The sequence below is a fragment of the Marmota marmota genome, unplaced genomic scaffold (assembly GCF_001458135.2).
Source record: "Marmota marmota marmota unplaced genomic scaffold, marMar, whole genome shotgun sequence".
Taxonomy (NCBI): Eukaryota; Metazoa; Chordata; class Mammalia; order Rodentia; family Sciuridae; genus Marmota; species Marmota marmota.
The window spans coordinates 4,313,321-4,341,079 of record NW_026000103.1 but is presented as its reverse complement, the minus strand read 5'-3'; the positions used below and the strand labels follow the sequence as shown (position 1 = coordinate 4,341,079).

The 27,759-nt window shown below is 36.9% G+C and overlaps 1 protein-coding gene and 1 long non-coding RNA gene across 14 annotated transcripts in view; one reads left to right on the top strand and one right to left on the bottom strand.

The window, feature by feature from the left end:
* Positions 1-27,759, bottom strand: part of Bnc2 (basonuclin 2) — a 385,553-nt gene that overhangs the window by 113,611 nt on the left and 244,183 nt on the right. For all 13 annotated transcript variants that reach the window (XM_048783916.1, XM_048783917.1, XM_048783911.1 and 10 more), the window contains one exon: positions 850-1,085. In XM_048783916.1, the coding sequence (XP_048639873.1) occupies positions 850-1,085 (236 nt within the window). The remainder of the gene's footprint in view (positions 1-849; positions 1,086-27,759) is intronic.
* On the top strand, positions 14,598-23,638 carry LOC125610830. Its single transcript, XR_007340887.1, has 2 exons — positions 14,598-18,614; positions 20,151-23,638. It is a non-coding gene; the product is annotated as an uncharacterized LOC125610830 (long non-coding RNA).

The window sequence follows — 27,759 nt, the reverse complement described above, 5'->3', positions numbered from 1 at the left end:
CCAAAATGCTGTTCTCAACATTTACACCTCAAGGATTGTAGGAAGGCAGAGGGCCATAAAAACATTTCAGAGGCAAAGTATACATTGCAAAATGACCCATGACATACTGAAAAAAACAAAAGATGAAGAAAGATGGGGAGAGGGTCCTGGAAGGGATGAAAGGTGGAGGCTGTGGGCCTCCCAGGTAAGCCTGAAGGCCCTGACCAGATCAAAGGTGTCAGTGACACAAAGCAGAGGCTCCTGGCTGGAAGAAGAACAGGTACTGTAAAGACCAAGTCTATGACCATGTTTTAGAATGTGAAACTTAGAAGGCTATGATGTGAGGGTTGTCTAGTTACACAAAGCAGGGAGTTCACATAGGTCACGGTTCCTCCTTTGATTTGGATACAGAAACAATAAATAGTTAGGGTAAGTGACAATCAATAAAAACACCAAGCCGCCTAACTGAGTGTGAGGAAAACCCTTACTAAACTCAGATGTGAGTATAATCCTGGATTTTTATATGCCCACCATCCACCTCAAAGATCCCATCCTATTAATAAGGGCTCTTACAAGACTTACTCCAGAAACAAGAAAGTCCACTTTATAGGCAGAAAGGGTTGAATTCAAAAGATACAAAGGAACACTAGTCAACAGACCCCTTTTTCCCCTTTCTAATACACACCGCTGAGGTGTAGTGGTGCCTTCTGGACTGCCATCTTCCTTCCAATGTCCTGAACAGTCTGCTGACCAGAGGAGAGTGTTTGTACCTGGGTTTGTGAGGAAGAGGTAGGAGACCAAGCACACCCAGGGCTCTTACACAACCCTCCAAGAGCTGGTCCAGACACTGGCATTCAGGCCCTCCCCTACCTGAAGGATGTATCCCCGGACGTAGTCCCTCAGAGTCCAGCCCAGGCCATGCAGTATGTGCAGCACTTCCTCTTGCTTCAGGACACTGAAGAGCCGGTCCAGCAGAATCTTTAGCCGCACAGGCACTGCTTGTGTCCCGTAGAGCATCAGGCTGCTGATGTCAAACACCACGTTGGACTGCACAATCTCCACTTGGGTGGGGTGGTACAGGTGCTGCGTGCTGAGCTTATCCAAGGCTGCAGTCGTCCCACCAATGTTCCAGAGTGAGGGGTGGGAATAAAGAGATGAAAAGGACAGAGGAGTTAGATACACAACTGAATGTCATCAGGGCTCCGTTTCTATAGACAATTACAACCATGGATGTTTAAGTGATATTTCCTCTCCTCCTCGATTTTGCTATCTTTCTTTTTTGGATTTGGTGTTCATACATTGTAGACAACAGTAAATAGCAAACACATTCAACTTTCAGAAAGATAGTCACTAAGAATGTTTTTAAATGACTGGGGCTGGCTCTATAAACCTGAGTAATTAATTTGCCAACCAAATCACAGCTCAACTCAGGTTTCTGTTGTGTCTACTATTTCTTCAGAAAAAAGGAAAATAATTCCTAACTTATGCTGCAGTAAGAGGAGCCTAACTAATACCATTTTTTTAAAAAATGAGATTCACCTAAATGGTTTAAAGGGGAGGATGAGTGTATTCTTTAGACTATAGGAATAAAAGGAAAGTTAACACCTATGTGGAAGGCTAGAAATTTAACTCAAACTAGCTAAGGGAGACGACCTGAAAACTTAGTTTTCCCAATTTCTCTCTTATTCCCTTGTTAGATAGTTTTTTCTTCACTGGCATGATCTCTGGGAGTTATTTATGGAAAATATTCAAGTCATAATTTAGTCACTTTCTTAAAAATTGTGACAAGACTGTCAGATGAGAATGAAAACAAATGAGTAAAAATAAAAATCTGGGAAATCCATCTAACTGCATTAATAATTCTCAATAGAGAAAACTGAGGATGATCATTCTTCAAATAAGTATTTCAATGAAACTAATAGTTCAACAATGGGGCTTTCCTCTTCTAATATCTAAGAAATGACATTTCTCCCTTGGGAGGAAAAAAAAAGCCTTATTAAGTTAAGGTCGAAAATTCTAGTTCTAACCCATATCTGAGTTACAGGAAACCCTATTCCTTATAAATATGATTCATTTTGCCTCAGTTTCTCCAGTGTGAATGACTAAGATTATACCATATCAGCTATGGGACTTAAAGAGATGTTGCCAAGACTAGTGAGATGATGAGTGAGAGCCACCTAGAACTTCTTAAGAAAACACAAAAGGTGCTGCCATTAACTGTCAGAATTATACACATATATTCTTTTTAAAAATTTTTTTAAACATTGATGGACTTTTATTTTACTCATATATTTGTATGTGGTGCTGAGAATCAAACCCAGTGCCTCACACATGCTAGGCAAGAGCTCTACCACTGAATCACAACCCCAGCCCACACATATATTCTTTAGGAGATCAAAAGAGAGTAAAATGTATATCTGAAAGATGGCCATCTAACCTCTGGAGTCAGGCAAATGGATACTGAAGAACATCCTGGCCCACATCACAACTACACCTGAGAGGACCTCAGTGTCCTTCAAATTCTAAGCTATAGCGTGGCCTCTCTGTAGTGCTTCTCCTAAAACCTCACCCTGTAACAGTATGAGCAACAGTATGTGTAAAATCTGAGCAACCCCTATTTTAACATACCAGTATTAGCACATAATAATGGAGGAATTCAAAAGTACATGCACACAGGTTTTTTTTTTTAGTATTTCTAACGTATTTTTTCAGAACTCCTCCTCCACTCTCGTTTCCTCCTGACTTGTGGTCACTGGAGAGTTCATGTACTCTTGATAAATTGCTTTCTTACATCCACAGTGTAAAGGCCCTTATCATTTACCCGCTGGCTTCATTCAACACATTTACTCCCAGGAATACTTTGTCAAAGAGTTCGGGTTTCCTCATACTTCATTTCTTGCAGCTGATTTGTCTGATCTTTCCTATTCTAGTGGTTAAGTCAACTTTGAATAAATAGCTTTAAAAATTAATTTAACGTTTGGGAAAGATAAGGGATTCACAAGCCTAGAGATTGAAGTCTTCTCTCACTCCACAGGGCATTTAGGCTGCAAAAACAGCAGGAAAGGGGTATTATTATCCTTGTTCTTCTTCAAGTACAGCTTAACCATGCAGCCTTCTGATGAGTGGCTGATCTGCTTACAGAATCGAGTGATGGATTAGGGGAATTCTGCTCCTCCCCCATTTCACCACCCTCCTGAACCTCACCAAATACTTCTTTGTAAAATACACTGCTATGGCCACAACAACTATGAAACTAAGAGGATTCCTCAGGGGGGAAAAGACAGCATATCCTGGTTTTTAAGAGTGTGTTAGGTACTCTGTGTCTGCATTAAGTGTACACAGGAGAAGGGAAAACTATGTTCCAGGGCTGCAAAGAAAACTGTCACCCCTCTTTCCCAAATCACTGCAAAAGTCTGGTGGTTCGAAAAGATGAAGAGAACTAAATCAGAGAGGGTACAGAAAAGAGTTTAGACAATTGTAAGAGCACAGGTAAAACAGGTAAGGCAAAAATATTTCCACCAAAACAGTTTTTGGAACTCCAATGAGATATTACCCAATTCTTCTTCATGGTTATATGCTATGTCAGAAAGAAGGGATACAGATATATATTCATAAATATACAGCAGGAGCCAACAACTTATTCTATAAAGGCCCAATACATAGTAAATATTTTAGGCCTGTGGGCCACACATTCTGTTTTTCAACTACTCACCTCTTATGTTACAGCAGGAAAGCAGCCATACATAGGTAAGTCTGTGTTCCAATAAAACTTTATTCACAGAAACAGGCTACCTGGGCAGTTTTAGGCCCTGATATAGAGTTGAAAATTTGAGGCCAGTAATAATGAAAAAGTCCTAAGAGTAGATAATGAAAAAGCTAAAGGGTACAGTGGTGCACTCCTATAACCCCAGCGACTTCTAGCTACTCTGGAGGCTAAGACAGGAGGATTCCAAGTTTGGCAACTTTCTCAAAATGAAAGATAAAAAGGGCTGAAAATGAAGCTCAGTGGTAGATTATCCTGGGGTTCAATCCCTGGTAAAAATACACACACTCTAGTTCAGGCAGCAGCGACTATCTAGAAGATGAGTCATAGGTGAGGATATAAATAATAAACTGCTTAACTTGGAGATACCAGCTGTAATTTTCAGCATGATTGTGACAATATTTGGGAAGGTATCCTTGAAGGCACAAAGGCTAAGCAATGACATTTAAGTGTCATGATATCCACAAACTGAACTGGGATTTGGAGTAATTTCATGATCATCATATATCTGTGGAGCATTTGGTTTTGAATCTTGTAGTGTCAGGTACATGAGTTAGGTCAAAGGGGTGAGTAAGAATCAGGGCAATAACTTCTTCTTCAGGATGGAGTGGGGAAAGTTGTCACCTATTTTAATATTAATAGGTTTAAACATTACCTAAAATTTTTTTATAGCCAAAGTGTTACCATGATTCCATTTCCAAATGAAATCTCAACCAGAAGTTGGGTACAAAAAATATATATAAAAGTGAGTTTCTCTCAGTAAAGTTAGAGTGAGCATGGATTAAAGAACTTCCAATTATTTGTTACTCTCCTCTTCAACTTGCTTAAGTATCTCACTAGAGCAGACCCTGGAAACATATGAAAAGCACTTTTCTATACAGTACGACAAACGTCAATTGCTCTGCCTGCTCTGTGTTCATTCCCCTTCAATCTGGGGATAGAAACTAGAATTCTCCTTAGGGAATTGCTCCTCCCACCCTTAGAATCAATATTTCATAGAACTGAGTAATATTTAGCCAGTCCTGGAAAACAAGTATATCCCTGCCTCCTGGAATCAAGAATGGTTCAAGAACAGGCAAGTGACCAAAGTCTAGAAAGTGAGACTGAATCCAGGATTTTAGTTAGAAATGCTGAGAATTTCTTCTTTTTTCTCTTAAACTTTTAGCTAACAAATACACATTGAGAATGTGAATCAACTAGGCTGCAAAATGATCTAAAAAAAAGATCAACTACTCATAATATTAAACAATATTGTTTGATCCAGAAGATACGACAGTGTCTTAGGTTGATACTATCACTATTAGAATCTTCAGTTACATAAAAAACATAATCCCTCTCTCTTTCCTTGAAATAGCATTTCCTACAGCTACCATTTAGGGTACTTCTCCGGCTGGATAACATGTAATTGTCATGCTGTCAGTGGTTCAACTAAAGGTGCATTAGTTTCAGGCCAAATGCAATTTATAATTTATGCAATGCCTGGAATGAGAAGTATCCTAAAAAAATTCATATCTTATAAAATATTGACAAAGGGTGATGTTTTCAACTGCATTAGTAAAGAAAAATAATGGTGAGGGAGGGTAAAGGAAATTACTATTTAAGCATCAACTATATGTCAGATATCATTCTAGGAGTTCATAAGTTTAATCTCTTAATTAAAACACAACATATTACAATTGTAACCTATTCCAAGATCACAGGCTCAATGGGGCTAGGTAACTGGTCAAAGGTCACTTAACAATTTCACCACAGGTAAATTCTGTTTGCACGACATGTACAGATAAACAGTAAGAAACTTGCAAGTTTTCATCATGCTGGGAGTCCCTAACTCCCTGTAATCTGGGCTTCTTGCCCATCACTCTGCTGAGGCAAGCATTTCAAAGGTCACCAACACCTGCCTTACTGTGAAATCCAATAGCTTTTTTCCTTCATTATTCTCCATGATCTCTCCATAGCAGCTGACCTTATTGATCATCACTCCCCCTAAGATGCTCTCTTCCTTCATTCATGCATACATTCATTTATTCACCACCACCTATTAACTTATCACTGAGATAGGTGCTGTATGCAGACGAAAAAGTAATTTATGGTGTGGCCTCTGCCTTCAAAGATAGACATATGCAAGTGATGTAAATGCTATAAAAGAGATGGCACAAGGAAGAGAGGGCAACTCTACTGGGAAGGCATTGTTTAGTAAGATAACTTGAGTCAGCAGGTGAGAAAGGAGGTGAGCAACACAGACTGCAGTGCATCAGAACCACCTGGACTGCCTGCTAAAACAGATTGCTGGGCCATCTCCTCCACAGCTTCTGCTTCAGAGAGTCTGAGATGTGAACCAAGAATCTGCATGGCTAACACATCTGCAGAAGATGCTGCCAGTGGTGGTTAGGACTAATGAGTATAAGAGAATGGAATATCCAAAGGCCCTTTAAGACTTGAGGCAAAAATGGTTGGAGGCGAGTCCAAAAAGTCAGATGGGCAGGCTCTCAGGAGTTTCAATCCCAAAGGCAAAACTCTGTGGAAAGCTCACAAACTTATTTGAAGTTTAGAAAATATCAAACATTTTATAAAATGAAGATGATTTTTAACTTTACACATAAAATCCCGAAAAAAGTTAGGTGATTAAAGCAATAGCTGTCATGCCACATGCCACACAAATCTCAGTCACAACCCCTTAAGATGGAAAAGTCTCTAGAAGGAGTAGAGTTAAGTTTGAGAAAAAGCACATATTTTTCCCCACGCAAATGCCACACCAAAAATCACAGTGTTGAGGGGGAGGGATGGCTCAGAGCCAAGTAAAGAAAATAGAAGATTTCTGCCTTACTACACTGGAGAAAGCTTCAACTAGTGGACTTCTAACTGTGATACACCTAAACAGAAGTATGCAAAAGGTGCTCCAAGAGTTATGCAGGCAAAGGGAATGCATTCTCGGATCGTGCGATTTCATATTTACTCTTAAACAGATCCACCTGTGTACAGACCTGCATACATATGCAGATTATCCATTCCATTTTCTCTTTTGAAAACTGAAATCTTAAAATAAATCTTAAAATCTTAAAATAAAGGTTTTTCCATGGCTTATCTACATGGTGCACTATGCCAGGATGTAAACTCTCCTGGGTGCCAAAATAATTCATAATTTCAATTGCTTTGAGGAGGCCTCCTTTATTGATTAATAAAGGATTCTTCTCCAGACTCTACATAATCAAGCAAAAGTGCAAGGGGACCTGACATTGGGGCCTATGTTAACACATCCTGAGTTCAGAAACAACATATAAAATGGGACAACGGTAATGAACTCACCTCTTGCATTCCTGTCCATTTTAATAATATATACTCTTTAGAAAGCATCTATGGGATCAAAGCAAACGTGCCCAATAATGAAAATGGCCTCCCCTTACCCCCGACATATTCAAAGATAAGCAATTCTTTTCAACTCTTCTCAACATTCATCCCTAGAAGGTGTCATCACCTGAGAAGAAAAGGCCCTAAGCACATGTAAGCAATGCCTATCTTTTAAATTCAGTTTGAATATTATCCTGGACCTATAAAACTTGTAAGACACACTGGATATAAACCTGTGGATAGAAATTTCACATGGTTTCTTTCAGAAACTATATGTATCATTTGATAAGATAGTATAAACCATGTAACCAAATAATATAAAAATATTTATTTCAGTTATAATTGATTATCATTTTCATCATATAAAAATTTGAATATTTTCTATAGGTAGCCTATTAATAAAAATAACAAAATAAATAATAATCTAAATGTCACTTATTTTTAGCAGTATAAATTCCTCTTACATTAAGTACATACAGTTTGATTATAAGATCTATTAAAATTAATGTTTTACCTATGACTGTTATCTGATTTGTTTCTAAAGTTCTATGTGCTCCACACATAGAACCTCATTTAGTAAAATAGTATTGTGATTTCTAATAATTCCTTGCTTATTTAATCTACACATTATAGTACTTCACATGTAATTAATAATAGCATTTCTATTATAAACTGAATAATCATACTTGTGTCACAATATTCTGGACTCCTTTAATAATTTATCACACATGATGCATTCCATAACTTACTGATATGTTTTTGTAATTTTTCTCGAAATTCATATTAATATATTTATTTGACTTGAAACATGAATTCAAATTTTTCTTTTGATTTTCATTTCTCTTAATTTGTAAGCTTTATTATTTTCTGCTTACAGAATTATAACTTTATAAAACAAAAACAAAGACACAAATCAAATTTCACACCCCTCATAAATATGATTATTACTTTAATGTGGTTAACATTTGGTCAAAATGGAAGTGTGCTCTTTTCTGTCTGACTTTGTATTAAAAATAATTTTACCACATCTTTTAGGTAACATTATTTCACTCATTCAACAAATGCCTCAGTCTCCACTAGAATACTCGATGATAAGATCTATTATTTGTCATTGTGCTCCGAAGGAACCTGACACATAGAGGAGCCCAGCACACTTTGGTTCAAAGGGTGATTATGAACCTACTACATAAAGGGTTCTGTAGTAGGTGCTATGGGGAGGATATAAAAGAAAGAAAAAGACAGTGACTTGGGCTCCAACTGGACTCCAGGTTTTTCTTAGTTGAATAAGGTTGGGGTAATTATTTGTATTATGGGTAGAAAATTTTCTTGGCCAAGAATTTTCTCTGGATTTGGGGCATTTTATTTTCTTTTTAGTTTTATTACATTAACATTTACACAATTCTTATTTGCTTTACAACTCAGTAATTTCAAACCTTCTAATGACTTAATGACTTGCATGCAGACATAAACCAAGAGTAGATATCTTATGCTTAGAGCAGATATCTTATGTTTTGAGCTCCTAACTTGGTGCTAAAATTCATTACAAAATATCTGTATCCTTTATCTGGCTTTGGACTTATGGTCTTTAATATTTTAATAATAAAAGGCTGGCATATCCTAAAATAAACTGAAGCAAAAAGCCCAACCTAACATATCAGCACAAAGGTAAAAAGCTCAATAATATAAAAAAAACTTTCCAATGATGAATACCATTGAATTATATTTGGTATACAGCTGCCTGTGTAACAAGGTCTATAATTTTTCTAATGAAAATTAAAATTTCCACTATATGGTCCAATTGGCAAAGCCAGTGCTTGTTTCCAAATTGAGGTGACAAATCCACTTAGTCAATTAAGATAGCTATGTCTACAGCAGTAAGACAAAACATTTTGTTAATTTTTTTTTTTTTTTTTTTTTTTTTTTGCAGATTCAGCCTTAAAGAAGGATGAGTAATTACTTGTATTATGTGTAGAAATTTTTTTTTGGCCAAGGGTTTTCCTCTGGATTTGGGGAATTTTAAAAAAGTCTGAGTCTTAATTTTCACTGTAAACAGACCCTATATGATAGGTTGAAATTATGGCATTTGTAGATAAATGGGTGGGATTGGAGAATATCTTGCTAAGTGAAATAATCCAATCTCAAAAATCCCCAAACCAAATGTTTTCTCTGATATTGGATGCTAATCTATAATTGAGGGAAAGGGGTGCAAGGGAAGAATGGAGGAACTTTGGATTGGGCAGAAGGGAGTGAAGGAGGGGAGGGGGTAAGGGGGGGAATGGTGGAATGAGACAAACATTACTACCCTATGTACATGTATGAATGACTGCACGAATGGTGTGACTCTGCATTGTGTACAGCCAGAGAAATGAAAAGATGTACTCTATTTGAGTACAATGAGAATGAGTTGAAATGCATTCTGCTGTCATGTATAATTAGAACAGATATATATATATATATAAATTCAGGGCTGGGGATATAGCATAAGGCCCTGGGTTTAATCCCCAGCACCACAAAAAAATTAAAAAATCAGAAGTAATTTGAATTAACAACTAATACAGTATTTTTATTTCCCAATATTTATTGTCTATTCTGGAATAAACAAGGTGCTTCTAAGGAAACACTAATAGTTAAATTTATAAATAGCTATTATCTTTTTCCAGAAATTTCAGAAAGTGAATAACTCCAATAATATCTGGGTAGGAAAGAAGTTGATTTTTGTTTCCTTGCTTTTATCAAAACCAATCAAGCCCTGGTTAATCTTTTGCATACAATTTGAAATGACTTCTAAGAATAAATAATGATTTAATAACAAAGCTCCTAGTCTTACCTATTTGTTGCAAGTGTCTTGGCAATTACATCTATAAAAATGGAAAATGGGTACCTTTTCTCTTTCTTACAGTAAGTACCCTTCACCCATGGATCACTGAACTCATCTGGGAAGAAAAAATTTAGAGTCCCATCTATTCCACTGACAGATACATTTCTAATAAAAATCTACTTACTATATAATAAATGATGAAAGTTATAATATTTATATTGCTTTTATTCATTATGATGACTGAAGTTAAAAACTAAAATTTCCATTTATAAAAATATTATCTTAATTTTCATTGTAACTAAGACCCTATGTAATAGGTTGAAGGATTAAAGACTTTCTAGTGAACATTTACAGTACTGTTATCTGTGGGGAAAATATTGGATATAAGAGTTAAGACAAAAAAAAATAAAGCATTGATCTAAAACTCCCAGTGTCAGAAGGTCCTTGTTATCTTCTAGATTAAGGACAGAGTCCCTAGACCCAGATTCCAAGGGCTCCAATCCCAGCGGTGCCACCTACTTGCTGTAAGACACTAGCATGCTACTTGGCACTTGAATATATTAGGGTAGTTATCAGTTTTTCAAATTCCTTTAGGTTCAGGCAAAGCAATGGCTTGGAGGTCACTACCAAGGAGAATGGAAAGGTGACTACAGAAGTAAGACCAAACTAAGACACAGGGGGAAAAAGAGATGTTTGGACTAAAGATGAGCCAGGGATTCAAAATGATTATGATTTTCTAATTTAGAGGACTCAGGAGGGAAAACAGACTGAGAGGAAACACCAGCACTCTAAAGGAGCTGCCTCCTTAGCCACCCTCCTGTGGTAATCTCTTCTCCGAATCCAACTCCTCCTATAGGTTTAACTCTACCCAAGTTCCATGCCTTAATCCAAACATACTTGACCACTATTTCTGGGAAAAGTAGGTCTATGAAAGACCAAAATACCTGACATTAGGCGTTTTAATGTCTAATTTTCTCACAAGTGCTCACTGAAAAATGCTAGAAATTTGGGAAAAAGGAAAATAAAAAATCATCCACACTCCCACCACCCAAAGATAGTGACTGTGGCATATTAATGTACCTGTGTCTACTTTTGTCAATGTATGATTTTACATAGTTGAGGTACAACTGCAGACAAGCATGGGGTTGTTTATCTCAACATTACCCAGCAAGAATGATCAAAATCATCTCTATTTCCCCTTGCTCTCTTCAAGTTCTTCTTTCTGGTCTACTCCTCCCACTTTAGAGCAGGTGTTTAGACCCTAAGATCTCTGTTATTGCACTGATTCCTGACTTGTTTGGTCTACCTATTCTTACTGGCCTTATACACCCTAAATAAAACCAAGTCAGTCTTCTCAAAACATTGCTTTACATACATTTATTCTCTGCTCAAAGGTTTCCAATGCTGTGCCCAGCCACTTCACACACACTACCCCAACCCCAGCAACACATACATGAATGCATGCACACACACACACACACATACACACACACTCCTTTAAAGGGGCCAGAAGACCTTGAGCAGGCTGATTTACTTCCCAGCCTAATAACTCTCTGAAATGAGCTCTCTCTTCCAACCAAAGTGAGCTAACTACCGACTTTCAAATATTTTAGGCATTATCATGTCTGGTCACTAAGTGGATATTTCCAGGCCCTATGCTAAATTTTAGAGCAAAACAGACATAATTCAGGCCCACTTGAGGTAAATAAAGTAGTGAAGAAAACAGATTTTTAAATAAATACAAATGTACATGCACAATTACAAACTATGTATGTGACATGTGAACGTCATTGCTATGAGGTAGGTGGTTCAGGCAAAGCCATCCACTGGGACATGAACAGAGTGCAGTAAAAGATGAAGCTGGGGAGACAAGTAGGGTTCCATCTGTCAACTGTATTTTTCAGAATTTTTATTTTCAGCACTATTCCTTCAGTGCCTTTCTTCTTTCTTACTAGCCCTTCTGATTATCTTTCTTTTGAACTTTCTTTTTCCATGAAGCCTGGAGAGGTCCCTCATCTAGCAGCAAGCCATCTCAACAATTTGCCAATCACTCAAGTACCACCTATATGTTGTCCGTTTACTGGAACTACTTGTGTGCCCACTTTATCACAGAGCTTGGTTTTAAGCAGCAACAATATCTGACACATAAGCACTCATGGGTGTTCAGTGCTCGTATTCTTGAATAGACAAACAGTTATTTTAGGAAAAGGCTGTGAGCTCTGTTTGCACTGAAAGGATAAATGTATGAGGACTCCACCTACTACCAAGTTCTGGAATTCACCCCAGCCCCTTTCTCAACCCTCTCCTTTGCTCTTTATGACTTCAAGGAACAGTACAGGTGGGGAACTACTACTAGGCAGGGGGCGAGGTTGGGCACTAGATTGGCAGGAATTCTGACTAAATTTTGCATAATTTATTCCCTTTCCTACCATTTCAAGCAGTTTCTAGGTCAAAAAAAAGCAAGATGAAAGTGTAGTATTATGTAAAAGCAATTTTAATATCAGGGTTCAGACTGGATCATAATGGATAAATGTTATGAAAACCATCCATAAAATAGTAACACAGAACACGAGATTTGTAATCAATATGCTAGTTTACGGTCATCTAGCTATAGAAAAATGCACAGCATAGACCTAATAGACCTGAGAAAGAGGTCAGAAAACAGAGGTCACACAATGTAATCAAGAAAATATTCTACAAGGAAAGGACTTTTTAATTTTTTCCTTTTGAGAAAACCCACTCAAACACATACATATACACACACAAATTAGCACTTCTGTTTGCTTGGTTTTTTTTTTTTTTTTTTTGTGGTGCTGGGGATAGAACCCAGGACCTGCACATGCTAAGCAAGTGCTCTGCCATTGTACCACACCCCAGCCCCTTAACCTCTTCTGAGTATGCTAAATTTCTTGTGGAAAAAGCAGTAGTTGAATACTAGTTAGAAAAAGAAGCAAAAAATCATACAATATAACCTTTTAAACTATAAATTAAGTTACTAAGGAATCATGACTTACCTGAATTTCTTTAAAATGCCAGAAATAGGACCTTAAGCTAGTAATTTTCAAACTATAAAACAAAGGATAAATTGAGGGCTGGATATAATTTCAATAAACACTTTCATAGAACCTAGAGTTTCCCAAAGGAAAGTGGTAGCTAAGCCCTAAGAGCCCAAACGACATATCGGTCTGGATATGCAGAACAGAATCATAAGGACAACAGCTGGCACTTTTGTTGTTCGTTAACATATGTAACATAATATGAAATAAGGGTAAAATGCAATGCAAAATATGTAGTAAGGATAAAGTAATGTATACTTTTGAGTATATTGCTAACTTAAAGAACCAAATAATGTCCTTTATAAAAATTCACTTTTCAAATATATAAAATCATGCTGGGAATAGGTGAGTGGTGATTATAAAAGAACTTGCTTCTATTGAATGAAATGTACATACTATTTTTTATTTCATTTTTAAATAACAAGAATTACTCCCCAACTTTCAAATAAATTAAAACAAATATAAACCTGTAATTCTACAGACTTCACTTCCAATATTTTCTGTGAAGGTCACAGAAATAAGAACATACTCAGATACTTCTTTTTTTTCCTTAATGTAAGAGTATAAAAGTGCTTTTCACTGATCCTAGAAAATTGGCTCTTAGTGATAGTTTATAGTTCTTAGTTTTCCACAACTTCTTTTTAAACATAACTTTCTTTAGAAGTCAAATTCAAGGGACTTCAGTGGTTTCCACAGGAATATGTGGATTGCGAGCCCTGATGTTCAAAAGATCCCATCTAACAGCTGTTCAGACATGGCAGCAAGACGCTAACAGCCATTATTTTTATTCAATAAAATAAAAAGTGTGCAAAGTGGAATGATTTTCAAAACCACCTACTTTGCAGAATAAAGCAATTAAATAAATCTATTTGCAAAGGGTCTAAAAGGAAGTTTGTTATTTCACTAATTTCAAGTCCTGCTCTGGATATTTAAAATTTTTTAAATGCCATTTGAAGCAATTTTCTAAGTTTTAAAAAAAATTTAAGAAGACTTCTTTCATTTTGGGAGAAAGCCAAGTGGGTCTTAAATTACAAGACTAACTGGAGAAGTCCAAGTCTCCTGCCTCAACTCTCTTCAGGAGTCCAAATTATAACATCAAGTGGTCGCTTTTTAGGAGTCCTGGATCCTAGAACTAGAGTTTATTTTAGTTTCTAATAGATTTATACTTAACATATGTCCTTAGGGAATGCTCTTTTACAATTCTTCATATGGTTTAAAAAGTCTAAAAGTTGTCAGTGACAGCATTTTTTTTTATTAGCTACACATGACATTACAATGATCTTGGCAATTCATACATTTGAATCAATTGGGGTATAATTTCTCATTTTTCTGATTGTACAGATTGCAGAATCACATTGGTCATACAGTAGTGACAGCATTTGATTAGAGCAACTTCTGCGGTCAAATTTTAACGTTTTTGATTATTTATAAACAGAATATTATTATTGCTCCTACCTCAAATATCTAGGTCATAACTTCTGAATTTATGAGGGTGAGTAGTCCTTCATTCTTGCTAATATGACCAATAATTCCCAATTATACCACACTTTATAATAAGCACACTATACCCAATATAATGATATGTCATTTCAATGTAGCTAGCCCATGAACTTCCACAGGTTTAATGGGATTTTGCGTATTTAGAATTTCATCATAAAGAGGCCCTTTGGAATCATTATAACATCAATCCTTTCCCATTATAAGACTCAGCTCTTACTAGGCAGGGCTCAAGGCAAAGGCTTAACCTACCTATAGACTATAAGCCAGATCCTAATAAAAGCCTTAGCACTTGGGAGAACATTAATGAGTGGCAATGATGGCATATTAAAAACCTCCCAGAGAATCAGGAGATCATGGAGGCGGGCAACAATTGTGATTAAGGGAAAAATTCCTTAGGACTTGAGGTAACATTTAGATATGTACCTTTTATTCATTACTTTTGGGGTAAAGTGTTATATAATTGGGAGCAAATTAAGTACAAAATAACTCATGTTTAAGTCACAACTCTTTAGCTGTCCTGTCAAGGTTGAATTAATGAGAATGGGTAACACCAAGGAGTAAGAAGGCTTGTTTCTGGTACTTTTTAAGGAAAAAAAGAAAAGAAATGATAAGTAGTTGAAAGAGCAGATCCTCAAGCCCGGTGATGAAAACTGTCAGCCCTTATTCACAAAGGGTGTATTATTTTTTTCCTTGAACAAATAGTGTGTCAGTGTTTTTTGATTGAAGAAATCTCCACTGAGCAAACCCTCATTACATTACTTCACCTTATATACCTCTTCTGTGAATGGCACTTAATTTTTTCCTTATTCCTTAATACTTAAGGGTTGGTATATAAATACTCTCATGGTTTATCATGAATGTGACTGTAAACTGTATGAAAGGAAAAGGGGAAAAAGTAGTTCCAATAAGCCCCACCATCCTCTGGATTTTAATCAGCCCCAGTTGGCATGTATCTCTCATAGTACAGGAGTAGACACATACAAACACCCATAATCTGGCCAGGGAAGAACCTGCATTCCACTTGAGACCATAGCTAATATTTCAAACTGATTGGCATTTCCCCCGTGGCCTTATGCATAATAAAGTCTTCAGAACAGACTTTGGAAATAATTAATGTCTGACTGCAGCACCCATAAAAGTAGACTGTCAATGTGTGGTTGTTCAGAAGCTCATGCTCCTGGCTAGCAGATTAAACAGGTTCTTGGTTTTACTTATTCTCCTCCTTCCTCTTCCTTGCGTGGCCCACATTGAGGGTATGTCTTTGCTCATATGCAGCAATTCCACTCAAAGGTGGCAAAGGAAAAAGAGAAAATTTAATCTGCAAACTTGACAGAGGGTGTAGGAAGATATGTGGTAATTGAATCTACTTGCTGAACCCAGGTTTGAGGATTATTATTATTAGTACTGCAGTTCTACCTAATCTCCAGTTGCTGAGGCTAGGTGAACGTTAGCTTCATAAATCCTGCTTTATTCAATTTTTATACCAATAAATTAAATGTTTGCTGACTATAAAACAAAACCTGCTTTAAAAATAACTATTGAAATTTGTTACTTTAACAAATTATCTATATCCTTTCATTTAAAAGAATGAATTCTTGAACTAATAATCACCAAAACTCCAATTACTGTCTTGACATACAGACTTAATTTTCTTGAAGTAACAATGATCTTTTTAAGAATGTCACTAGGAAACACTGTAAATGCAACACAGGCTTCAAATTCTATTGAGGAACTATTTAAAAAATGAGAACAGTTATATATAAAAAGCCTGCACCTGGTAGCAAATATATAAAAGAAAGAAATTATTATTCTCAAACTTTTTTCCCCCTTTAAAACATGTCACCTTTGTATCACAAGTTTTTTTTTTTTCTTCTTCCCCAAGTTTATCTGAAATCCCATTCTAAGTCTATAATCAATCTTTTCCTTCTTTCCCTTCCACTACCTGTAATCCCTTAAAAACTCCAGGCTATCACATACACTTCTGATACTGATGTGTGTTTTCCTCTGGATTTCTGGATTTGCTTAATGCATATATCACATATCACATTGCTTTGCACTAGTGACTGGAGGATAAAAGACCCTATATAAAAATTTGGTCATAAAAAGGGTTAAGAGGACAGTCTTGGGGCCTAGGGAAAGTCTATACTAACCACGTTTTAAATGCATGAGCAGAAAATGTTGAGGCCCTGAGCAAAGTCTACGTGATGGTGATGTTTCACTTAATGTGACCAACATATGACCAACTAAAAGTTGCAACACCATTCTACATTAGATGGTTGACTGTTATATATGAGTTATCAACAAAGTTAAAAATCTTTCAGGTTTTAGGTAACTGGCAAATGAAATTATTTTATACCATCACTTATATTTCATGGAGCTCCAACTTTCAGAAAACAAGTGACCTCCTAAAATAATGTGAACAAAGAAAACAGGGGAGATATGTTATTGTTTTCAATTCTGTTTACTAATCTGATAATGATAAGGACTACTATCAAATTTGAAAAGTTCTATCAATCAGTACCAAAAGGCAAAATTTTAAAAATCAATGCAAACTGTAAAATGTAGCATTTTTTTTCATTTAGATATTAGACTGTATTTAAAAACTAGTAACAGAAAACACTTGCCAAATTCATTTAGTCTCTGACTGAGGCACACATATGTGATCTCCTAATTTACAGCTTGCACGTACAGATGTTCACACTTAGTAAAAGGGCTTCTTAATAGCTTTTTTTAATTAAAAGTGTGTTGATAATAGGTGTTTTAAACATATCCAAACAACACAGCTGAACTGACAAATGCCTGTCTTCATGCCTCACCATGTCTCACATGGGGCGAGATTTTATAAGAGAGCAAAGTTATGTGATTCAGTCGCATGTCTATACGATAAATGTTACCCCCAAAACCTCCAAATGAAATCTTTCATTAATTTTTCTCTCTATGATCTGCTTCCAAGTAGAAAATGTTAGATTGCTACTAGGTTTGCGTAGCCGAGAGCAGAACCACACAGCCGCTGCTTGCTGCCTGCAGCTTTTTCCCTCTGCAAAACTTTGAACCCCGTCCAGCTTTGACACACTGCCTCTTCAGTTAATAACTATCAAGTTTCCCCTTGTCTCCTGTCTACTTTTCTGTGAGGCAATTGCGCACTCAGCACCCCGAGATAATAACACACATCTATAAGATAAAAGCAATGGCATTAATGTAATTGTCTGCCTCTCTCTCTTTAGCCTAATCTTTTTTTTCCTTCAGTTTTGACTGCCTGTGTGACACCTGTTTTTGTCTCCTCTGATCCTACGACAGGTTTTCCGCTGACAAGGTTTTTGCCTGACAGAGATTCTGCAGACAAGAACATAATAAAATATGAAGAACTGCTTGTCAGAGTTTCTGCCAATGCTCACATGAAATAAAGAAAAAAAGATGACTTTTTTTTTTTTTAAGGGGCCCTGTGATGGTCGCTTTTGGCATGTCAGAAAAAAAGACCTCCCTAGCCAAGTTCTCCAAGCCAAACAGGTGTTTTCTTTTATGTTAGGGGTTGATTTGTTTTTTAATTTTTACTGATAGTGGAACACATTATCAGCCAAAAGGGGGAGGGGTGAATTTCTTACCCTCAGATTTTTGCAGGCAGAAGATTATGGAAGAACTACCAAATAAAAGGGGAAGGCATTTCACTTAAGACCAAAGCTTCTGAAATAAAACAAAAATGCCAACATCTGTTAATGATCAAACATTCAACTCCTCTAAAATTTACTTCCTGGTTAGTTATGCTAAAAAACCTCCTCCCTACCTTTCACTTGTTTTGTTATCTGAAGACTCACAGGGAAATAGCAAAGGCTAAAACAGAATGAAGACTTAAAAAGAAATTGGATTGAAGACAAGGGTCTGCAGGCTGTGCTTACAATGTCAAAATGGGAAAGGGTTGCTGGAAAAGAAACTACAAGGAGGAGGAATTGGAGACTTATGGACATCCATAAACCTTCCTCGCATGTACCACGTGGGAGATTCTGCATGGTACTGGCAGCATTCAAAGATGGAGCGCCCTTCCAGAGTTCCCAAGCTACTAGAAGAATCCGCATTCCCCAGAAACTACTCTCCTGGTCTCAGCAAAAGGCACTGCAAATACACAGAAAAAAACACTTACTTGCTCCAGGGACAAGAGGTAAGGAGTCGGGAGAGAGGAGAATCCTCCATTCTCGATGAGCAGGGCACAGGAAAGATGAGACAGGATCAATACTGCAGCAAGTATGCAAGTAGGAAGCACTGGGAAAGAGTCCAAGTGACAAGGAAGAGACAACAAGCCTGAATTTGGGGTTCTGGAATTCTCACGTGGGTTCTAACTGCTCTGCCATCAAACCACTTCAACCTAAGCCTGAAGTCTCCAAATATATTTCCTTATACCTATAGCTTCTGACAGCAATATCTAACAGAAAGATAATTCAAGACACATTCGTAATTTAAATTTTTCTACTCTCATCAAAAAAGTAAAAAGTAAACACTGATGCTAATTTTTTAAAATATATTTAATTTCACATAATACATCAAAAATATCAGTAGGTAGTCAATGTAAGAACAAGTCTTAATGACAATTTTACATACTTTAAAGGTGACATCTCCAAAATCCATGGTATACTTTATACTAGCACATCTGAATTTGGAATGCCACTTTTCAAGGGCTCAAAAACCCCAACAGTTGCATCCTTATTGGACAGTCAGGTCCACAGCTGCCTTTACAATCCTTGGTCAGTTGATTCTAAGGTCCAACTACACTGTCCTTTCAATCAGATGGGTTTGAGTACACATGTATAGCATCACTTGAGCACAGAGCAGCCAGGGAAATGCAGGACATCAATGTGAGGTCTCCCTGGATACCACAGAGAAGCGCTCAAAAGAGGGAAGAACATTAATACCAGGCCTCATAACAGATACTGCTTATAAAACTATCCAGTTATAGTAAAAACTCCTTACAATATTTTCTATAAAATGCTTTGCTTATGTGCTCACTAACAACAAATTCATTCAAGGAGGTTTGGAAGAGGTACAAACATCTACAAAGGAAAGGCAAAACCTGGCAAAGAATGGGATGGATAAACAACGTTTTAGGGCCCTGAGAATACAAGTCAGAGTTCTCTCTAAAATAGTGTATTTATCTCATCCAGTGATTTCATGATACAATAAAAGAGTAGGGGAAGGTTGGGAGAAGTCACCAATTATGACACAATAGAGAAGGAACAATAGTTGAGAATATCAACATAATCTTGCTGAGGCATATGGGTCCTTATGACCCAGCTGAATCTCCTGGTTTATCTGAACAGTGCATCCTGAGTAAAACGAGAGGAGCTGAGGGTGTTTCATTTATCACCCCTTCAATTTGTGTTCTGCTTAACCTGGTGAACTCCAGTTAATTAAGATGTTCCTATAAACAATTAAGCTTCCTGTAGGATCGTTAGCAAGATATAAAAATTTATGATGTAATAAAATGCAATAAAATGATAAAGTAGTGAGCCCATCAAAGTACTTCACAAGCAAAAAGATAGGTGCAAAAATACATAAAAGCAGCTTCAACTTTGTCTAAAATTCACCCACTTCTGGGTTTTAATTTTCAACACATAAATATTCCTGCAATTTATTTGACCTGGTCTGTGTTTCTCAAAATTTGACGTTTGGGGTAAAGTTTTCCTTACTTCTGTTCACATAGGGGTTTAGGTATGGAAGCTATTGAGAACTATCTTGGATTTGCTGGCAGAAACAATTTCACCTAAACACTGGGCTCTACAACCAAGAGAACTTGTGACCAGAATCTGCCACTGGGCACTGAAGAAAACCTTCCCTGGAAGAATGAAGTTCAGACTTTCCCTAAAACTCTAGACATTATCATGAATATTAAAGTTTAATGTTATGTTATTGACTTAATATTAACAGCTAAAATGTTTTTGCCAGAACACCGGGCTAGCTTCCCTCTTTCATTTAATCCTCCCTCCAACCACCGTGTGATATTTAAGCACATTCCTATTATTATCTGAATTTACAGATAAAAGAACTGGGGCTTAGACAAGGTATTAGTCTGGCTACACCCAAAGTATAACCCCTAAACTTTGCTAGAACAAGTCTGTCATGTCCTCAAGGTTGAAGTTTTGCTTTTGTCAGAATTTAATAGTAATAACCACTAACACTTATTAAGTGTTTACTGTGTACAAGGCACCAGGATCGTCTCATCTAATCTCAGCAGAATCCCATCATTATTCACATTTCACAGATGAGAAAACAAATGCATTACACAACCTGGACAAGGTTCCACTGACAGTGGGTGGTAGAGCCAAGCAAGATGTGAACCTTCAGAGTCTCTTTTCAGAGCTGCACCTATCTTCTTTGTTGCTTCCTTTCATTTCATACCCTGGGGAGAGAACTCTGTATGTTTCAACCTTAAAAATCTCCCAAGAAACTTCTTATCAATAGACTGGTACTGATTATACTTCCAAGGCCAGGTCTTTCCAGACTCACTCTATAACCAATAGGAATCAACTGGAAGTAGAAAAAAAAAATCTGGAGAGCTAATAGACCTAGAGCCCAGGACTGTGAGAAAGAGGCACTGTTTGTGCTATACTTAAAAAAAAAAAAAAAAAAAATTAGGGAGTTGTCATACTCTATCCCAATGGTGGGCGAGCTGAGAAACAAATCCAAATAAGCAGCTCAGGGACACAAGAGGAGAGTAGTTAACATCATTAATCAAACAAAAACCTTTGGATTTGGAGGATGTCCTCCTTTTACAGTTTATCAGCCATGATCAGGGAGTAGGAGAGGCAGAAGAGGGCACTGTGCCCTCAGGTCAAACAGCAATGTCTCCTGTGCCAGGGCAGGAAATGGCCTTGTTTTTGCTCTCTGAAATGAACTTAAGTCCAGAAATGTTCAAGGACTTTGCCCATGGAAAGACCAGGACCCAGCTGCCTCACCAGAGCTAGAAGGCAGTTAAAAGCTGGCTTCTCTAACCAAGAGAAAATTTCGCAGTTATCTAAATGACTAAGTTTACCAGAAAGGCAAGTTCTTGTAAGTAAACACTACATTAGTATGATATGTCAAGATCATTGTATTGTCATGAGCAACTAATAAAAATAAATAAATAAAATGTGCATTTTGCTCCAAAAAAATACATTAGTTCCTCCTCCCAGACCAACACATAAAAAGAAGAGAACTGCATTTTTTCTATTCATGTGTCTCTGACTAAAGCCCTAGAATCATCTTCCCAAAGGATCAAGATATCACTTGGCCACTGCTCAGCCTATATTTGCTTCCCTGTGCTGAGAAGCACCCAAACTAATATCAGTATTGCACTATTCATCAAATCCTAAATATTCTACTGGAAACATTTTCTCCCAAAGCAAAATACCTTCTTGATGGGACAATCTCCATGTCAGTACAAGGAAAACTAGAGCTTTACAGCAGGTTCATATCTGCGAACATTATCTTCCTTTGTTATGGAAACCCAGGTCTTTTTCATTCTCTTTATCTTGACAAATCTACAAATTATCCCACAGATACTGTTGTGGAATCTCTTAGGATGAGCCATGATTTCACAGAAATGTCACACACTTTATTGCTTACAATAGAGGACCTTCCCTGTGGGAGTGGGGAGGGGAGAAGAGTAGGGAATAAAACAGGATAGGAGAGGGAAGTTTACCACTGGGTTTTGGATTCAAGTCAGGTAGAACATTACAGAGATACCAGTGGGGGAGAAAATACCTTCATAGACATTTATACAATTCATAAGCATAATACAGACTGGGACACATAATAAAGACATATGACCTCTCACAGAATAAAATTAAAAACTCCTGGTTTTGACCTGCCCTGCTAGAGTCCTTATAAGGTACCACCATGCCTTCAACACCTGTAAATAGAATACTGAGATCTCATATTTCTAAATGTAGGACCGAAAGACCAGGACCCATGTTTTTTGATTATAGGATGCTCATGACCAATAGCCCTGATTTAGGACCTCATCATGAAAATTAAGTCTGTGTATGATTTTCTTTTAGGTGTAGGCTTGCCAAATGTTAACAAATTAAAATATAGGACACTCAGCTAAACAAGCATGGTATATAGTTATATTAAAAAATCATTCACTATCTATCTGAAATTCAAATTTAATGGGACAGTCTATATTTTCTATTAGTGTGACAGTCTCTATAATACCCCTCATCTGCCTGAGAAGACAGATCAAGTAAAAGCTGAGAATTCATATTCAACAATGCTGAAGGAAGAAAGAAAAAAAATATTTCTAATGAATGACAAAAAGATTGCAAATTAATGGATTATATGAATATTAAGACTTACAGTACATTAAACCATAAAACTGGTTGGTATATGACACTAAATTAACTTTATGCACCTCGCCATTTCCTGAAGCACAGAACCGAAGGTTACCTGGCATGGTATTTAAAGTACATATGACATATGTTTAATAAATACCTATTAATTGACAATCCTGGCAATATAGTCCAAGCCTGCTCATTTTACATTAAAAAGTATGAAGAGTTTGGATAAAATATGGGCAGGAAAACACTTAGCTTGATAAGCAAATAATTAAAGGAATAACTACCTTACCTTGAATAAACTGCCAGTAGTAAAAGGAAATCACATTATGGAATATAATAAAAAAAAGTTTTCAAGAATTCCAGTGCAACAAGAATTCTTTCAGGAAGAAAGACATCAGCCAAAAGGAATAACACTTGTGTTAATTCCGATTGCCTGGAAGTGAACGAACATTCTAGCACTGACACAGTTTGCTGAAGGGTGCATCTTTTTCCTTTTAAGTCAAAATATTTTATGAAGGAAATAATTTGCATTGAGAAAGCTGCTGTGGGGTTCATAGGCTATGGAATATATTTTTTATTCATCAATTCTCATATTATTGCCAAAGGATCATCTGATATACCTAACATACCTACAAACTGTGAAATTGGTTTGCTGTTGTTATGGAGAGTGAGTATTCAGAAAAAGGATTAGTTACTACAAATCAGCTTCATCAGAAGTAAAAATAAATGATTCAGTAGATGGAAAAAAATCTAAATAAATCTTTCTAAAACCTTCCCAAGTTTTTCATCAAAATACAAAAATCAACTGTATTATGATTGTCATGATAAATATTTTCAGTTATGTTGGCTAATCAATAAATATTCCTTAAACCCATTTAGAATTTGTTCCCTTTTTATTTTTACTTTATTTATCCTAATTTTAATGGTTTAGAAATGATGTCTTCATCTAGATGACATTCAAATTAATTTGCAAATAATCAACAATAACAATGTGTGTATATATATATATATGTGTGTGTGTGTACATATATACACACACACACACACACATAAATATAACAGTTACACAGCCTCTAGTTTCTCTCAAAGGTAATGACTATCAGTAACTCAGAGATTTCTCAAGAGGGGAAGGTGAGTGGGGAGTACCGTCCTCCCACTCACCTAACTATCATAGGGCATAGACCGGTAGTTTTAAGACCATATAAAATTGTTTTCCTGAAGCCCTGATTTTGAGAATGGTTGACTTATAATTCTAACATGGAGAGAAAGAGTCAAAACACAACAAACTGAATTTTTACTAACAAAAATACATCACCAGAAAAGAAGACTGTTAATGCTTGTATCCTGATATTTTGGCAGTTTTGAACCAAATAGCTGAACATTTAAGACACTTCCCTCAAGACTTAAGTGAATGGAAGGAAACCACAGGAAGACAATACAAATTGGAGAAAAACAAGAATATAAAGTGAATTAAATGGCAGTGTCCTGGAGTCCTTTATCCAAGAACTTTGAATAGACATCTGACAAAATTAGAAACTCTTGAGATATTTTTGGCTCCACAACTAAGTTATTATAGACAAGGTATGGATATCCTATACCCCCAAAAAGTTTGTTTTAAATAAAGCTAAATTCAACAAACTCTGCTATTATCAAAGTGAAAGAGCTGAGACTCACTGAAAGGCGGGGAAGGTAGGAAATCCTTTATTAATTCAAGAACTGTTTTAAGTTTTCCCTACCCCCAACTCAACAGTGCTAAGATTTCAAGGAAGTAATTAGTGAAGAAAAGCCACTGAGCAATCTCAGAACCCAGGTTTTGTACCATATTGAATTAATCACTTTCTTCCATTTTTTAAAATGCTTTTCCTAAGGTTTTTATAAATCAGCTAATATTAACAATTCAATTTCTAAGACAACAGTGTGTGTATGTGTATGTGTGTGTGTGTGTGTGTGTGTGTGTGTACACCCATACACAGAGACGTGTGAATGTGTGTGGGGGGGGGTTACAGATGATATATAATGACCCTGAATCAAACATCTTAGGAACCATTTGAATAAATTTAAGATACTACTAGCAAAGGATATGTAGGTAGTCATTTATTCAAGACGCCAACAAATTTCTGAAAGTTATTTTTTTAAATGAGAATACCTGATTTGGGCACTGATTATTTTTCAGCATCAGATATTAATTATTTAAAATAGCGCAAAAATAGGATCTGTTCAATGTTATCATGAAACAGTTCTATGAAATGTATTCCACTAGTTTTATTGTCATTCCATACATTTTTAGAGAAAAATCACACAGTAGAAAAAGCAAGTCACTTCCTCCTTGCCCCACACGTAGGACACTGCAATGTGTAAGGCAGCCAGAAAGATTGCTGTGTTTCACCTCTTTGGAGAAATAATTGGAGACATGATTTCAGGGTTTCTGTACAGGGGAGGGAATGAAGCAATTAGTTGAAATGCTAGGGGCAAAACAAGTGGGCGCTCTCACCCCACTTGCCAACTCAAAGGCTAGAAGCCAACCTCTCAGTGTCGTATTTGCCTAATGAATTGGAAGAGTGGCTTTGCATACCTGCATGTATGTATTTTCAGTTATGTATAGACATATATCTGTGGGAAAGAATAAGAGAGGTCACAATGATAACTGTGAAAGGGAAGAATTAGAATTAATTTTATTTAGTATGCCAGAAACAGAATTTCTAATGGCACAGTAGGAAAATTTGATGTAAAAAGAAATATCTTCTTCGAGTTGGGTGAAAAAAAATGACATCCTTCAAAAAAAAATCTTCAAAACAATCATTGGCCAGGAATAGTGTCTGTTGTTCAGGAGGAGGAAATATTGCATGTTTTTCATTACACTACTAATGTAATATGCACATGGAAGCCAGATAGATAAAACAAACTCTAGTGACACAGCCAACTTTTATACTCAGAAAGCTCCCACAGTAGATAGATGATGTTAATACAAGGTGGCTTTAGGGAAAATAAAAAAAAAAATCAGTGAATAAATGAAAAGCCTTTTGTTTAATGATTAACCTCTCTGTTCAACTACTGAACAGTTTGTTATTTTTAACATGTAGAATTTATTAAAGGTTTCATATATTTTATTCTTAATTTTCACTGTAAGACAATGAAGTAGCTATTATGATTGGGGGGCAGGGGTTGCTGGGGATTGAATCTAGGGCTTCATACTTGCTTAGCACATACTCAGGCACTGGGTTAACCCAAGCCCTAAAGGAGGTATTATTATTAATCATATTTTACAGATAACAAAACAGAGAGTCATATTGGGTAATAGGACATTGAAATGGAACAATCAGGATTGAGCATGAGAACATTCTATGCCCAATGACCTTGTGATTCCTGATGGATTAATAATAAGCTCTGAACCCATTATCTGGAAATTGCATACTTCCTCAGGGAAAGAAGGATCACTGGGCAGTGCCAAGGCTATGTTGAGATCAGGACTCCTTGAGTCTCAGATTGTGACTGTATTTGGAGATGGGGCCTGTAAGGAGGTGATTACATCTGACAGGTGTCCTTCTAAGAGGAAATAAAGATATACAAGACAATGCCACAAAAAATTATTTAAAAAAAGAAAGAAGATGTCATAGGTATGTGCCCAAAGATAAATGTCACATTAGGATAGCCTTCTGCAAACCAGGAACAAAGGCCTCAGAATGGAACTAACTCTGATCTTGAACCTGACCTTGAATTCTACCTTCCATAAGTATGAGAAAATAAACCTCTGTCTCTTAAGCTACCCAGTCTGTGGTATTTTGTTAAAGAAACCATGGCCAACTAATATAGAAAGAAAGAAGAAATCATCTAACATTGTAACATGTACAAACTGTAAATGTTACAGCAGTTCATCTGTTTTTCAAGACAGAACTAGGAGCTCTTACAGATTCTGGCTTCATCAATGGAGTAGGAACATGTCCCATTCCCGAGGATCACGGGATTGTGGCTGTGTCACCCTACCACACTCTTTCCAACAACATCCCCTCCTACTGAAATGTCCCCTGCAACTCCAACACACATGCCCTAACAAGCTAGGTACATGATAAATTAAAAGCATTTCAAGGCATGGCCCAATGTTGTTACCTCAGATCTTGCTAGAATAACATGACATTTATAAAAAATACAACCCACTGGATGTTTGGCACTGCTTGGGAATGAAGAATATGTCCACTTAAGAGCCAATACCCCAGGCTGTCAAAAAATCTCAAGCCAGGATTTCTTTTATAAACATTACCTATCTTTTTAAATTCTTCAGTCTAGGAGGTGAAAAAGGGGCCTGCTTATTTCTACAGTCTCCTTTCACCTAAACACATTAAATGTAAACCATGCACAAGAAAATGTTAAAATCATACTCAAGGCACATTGACAGAACAGCTCTGTGTACCTGGCAAACAGCCTCCATGCTGCCATCCATGCTTGGGCCATTCCCAATCCAATGACACCTACACACAGCACCCACACCACCAACGTCTGCCCCCTCTAATCCCAGCACACTCTGAAATCAGGTATTTATAGATTATTTTTTCAGATACCAGCCAAATAATGTCACAGTGCACCCTCTCACCCACGTTAGACCATACAAATTTTAACATCTGGAAGGATAAACTCAGCCCTAAACACGTGACAAGGGTACACAGTCATCTAGGAGTTCTCAAGCAAGGGGAATTTGCCAACTTCCCTCTGAGGTCCAGACTCTGAAAGCCAACTGTGGTATGTCTGAGTTTCCATCAGGCCTGGTGCTTGCAGGCTGCTGCTATGTCAGGAAGAACCCCACAGCTCAACTGTCCTATAAACATCTTGCCCCTCTGCTGAGTGCTGTTGGTGCAGCCTTTCTTCTCCGAGCCGAGAATATGCTGTCTGAGAGTCACAGGCTGAATGTTAACTAACACAGGAGCACAGCTGACCGCTCTCTTCTACAGGCCAGTGGCTGCTCTAAGAAAACACATTCACGTGAACATAACAAGAACAGGAAGA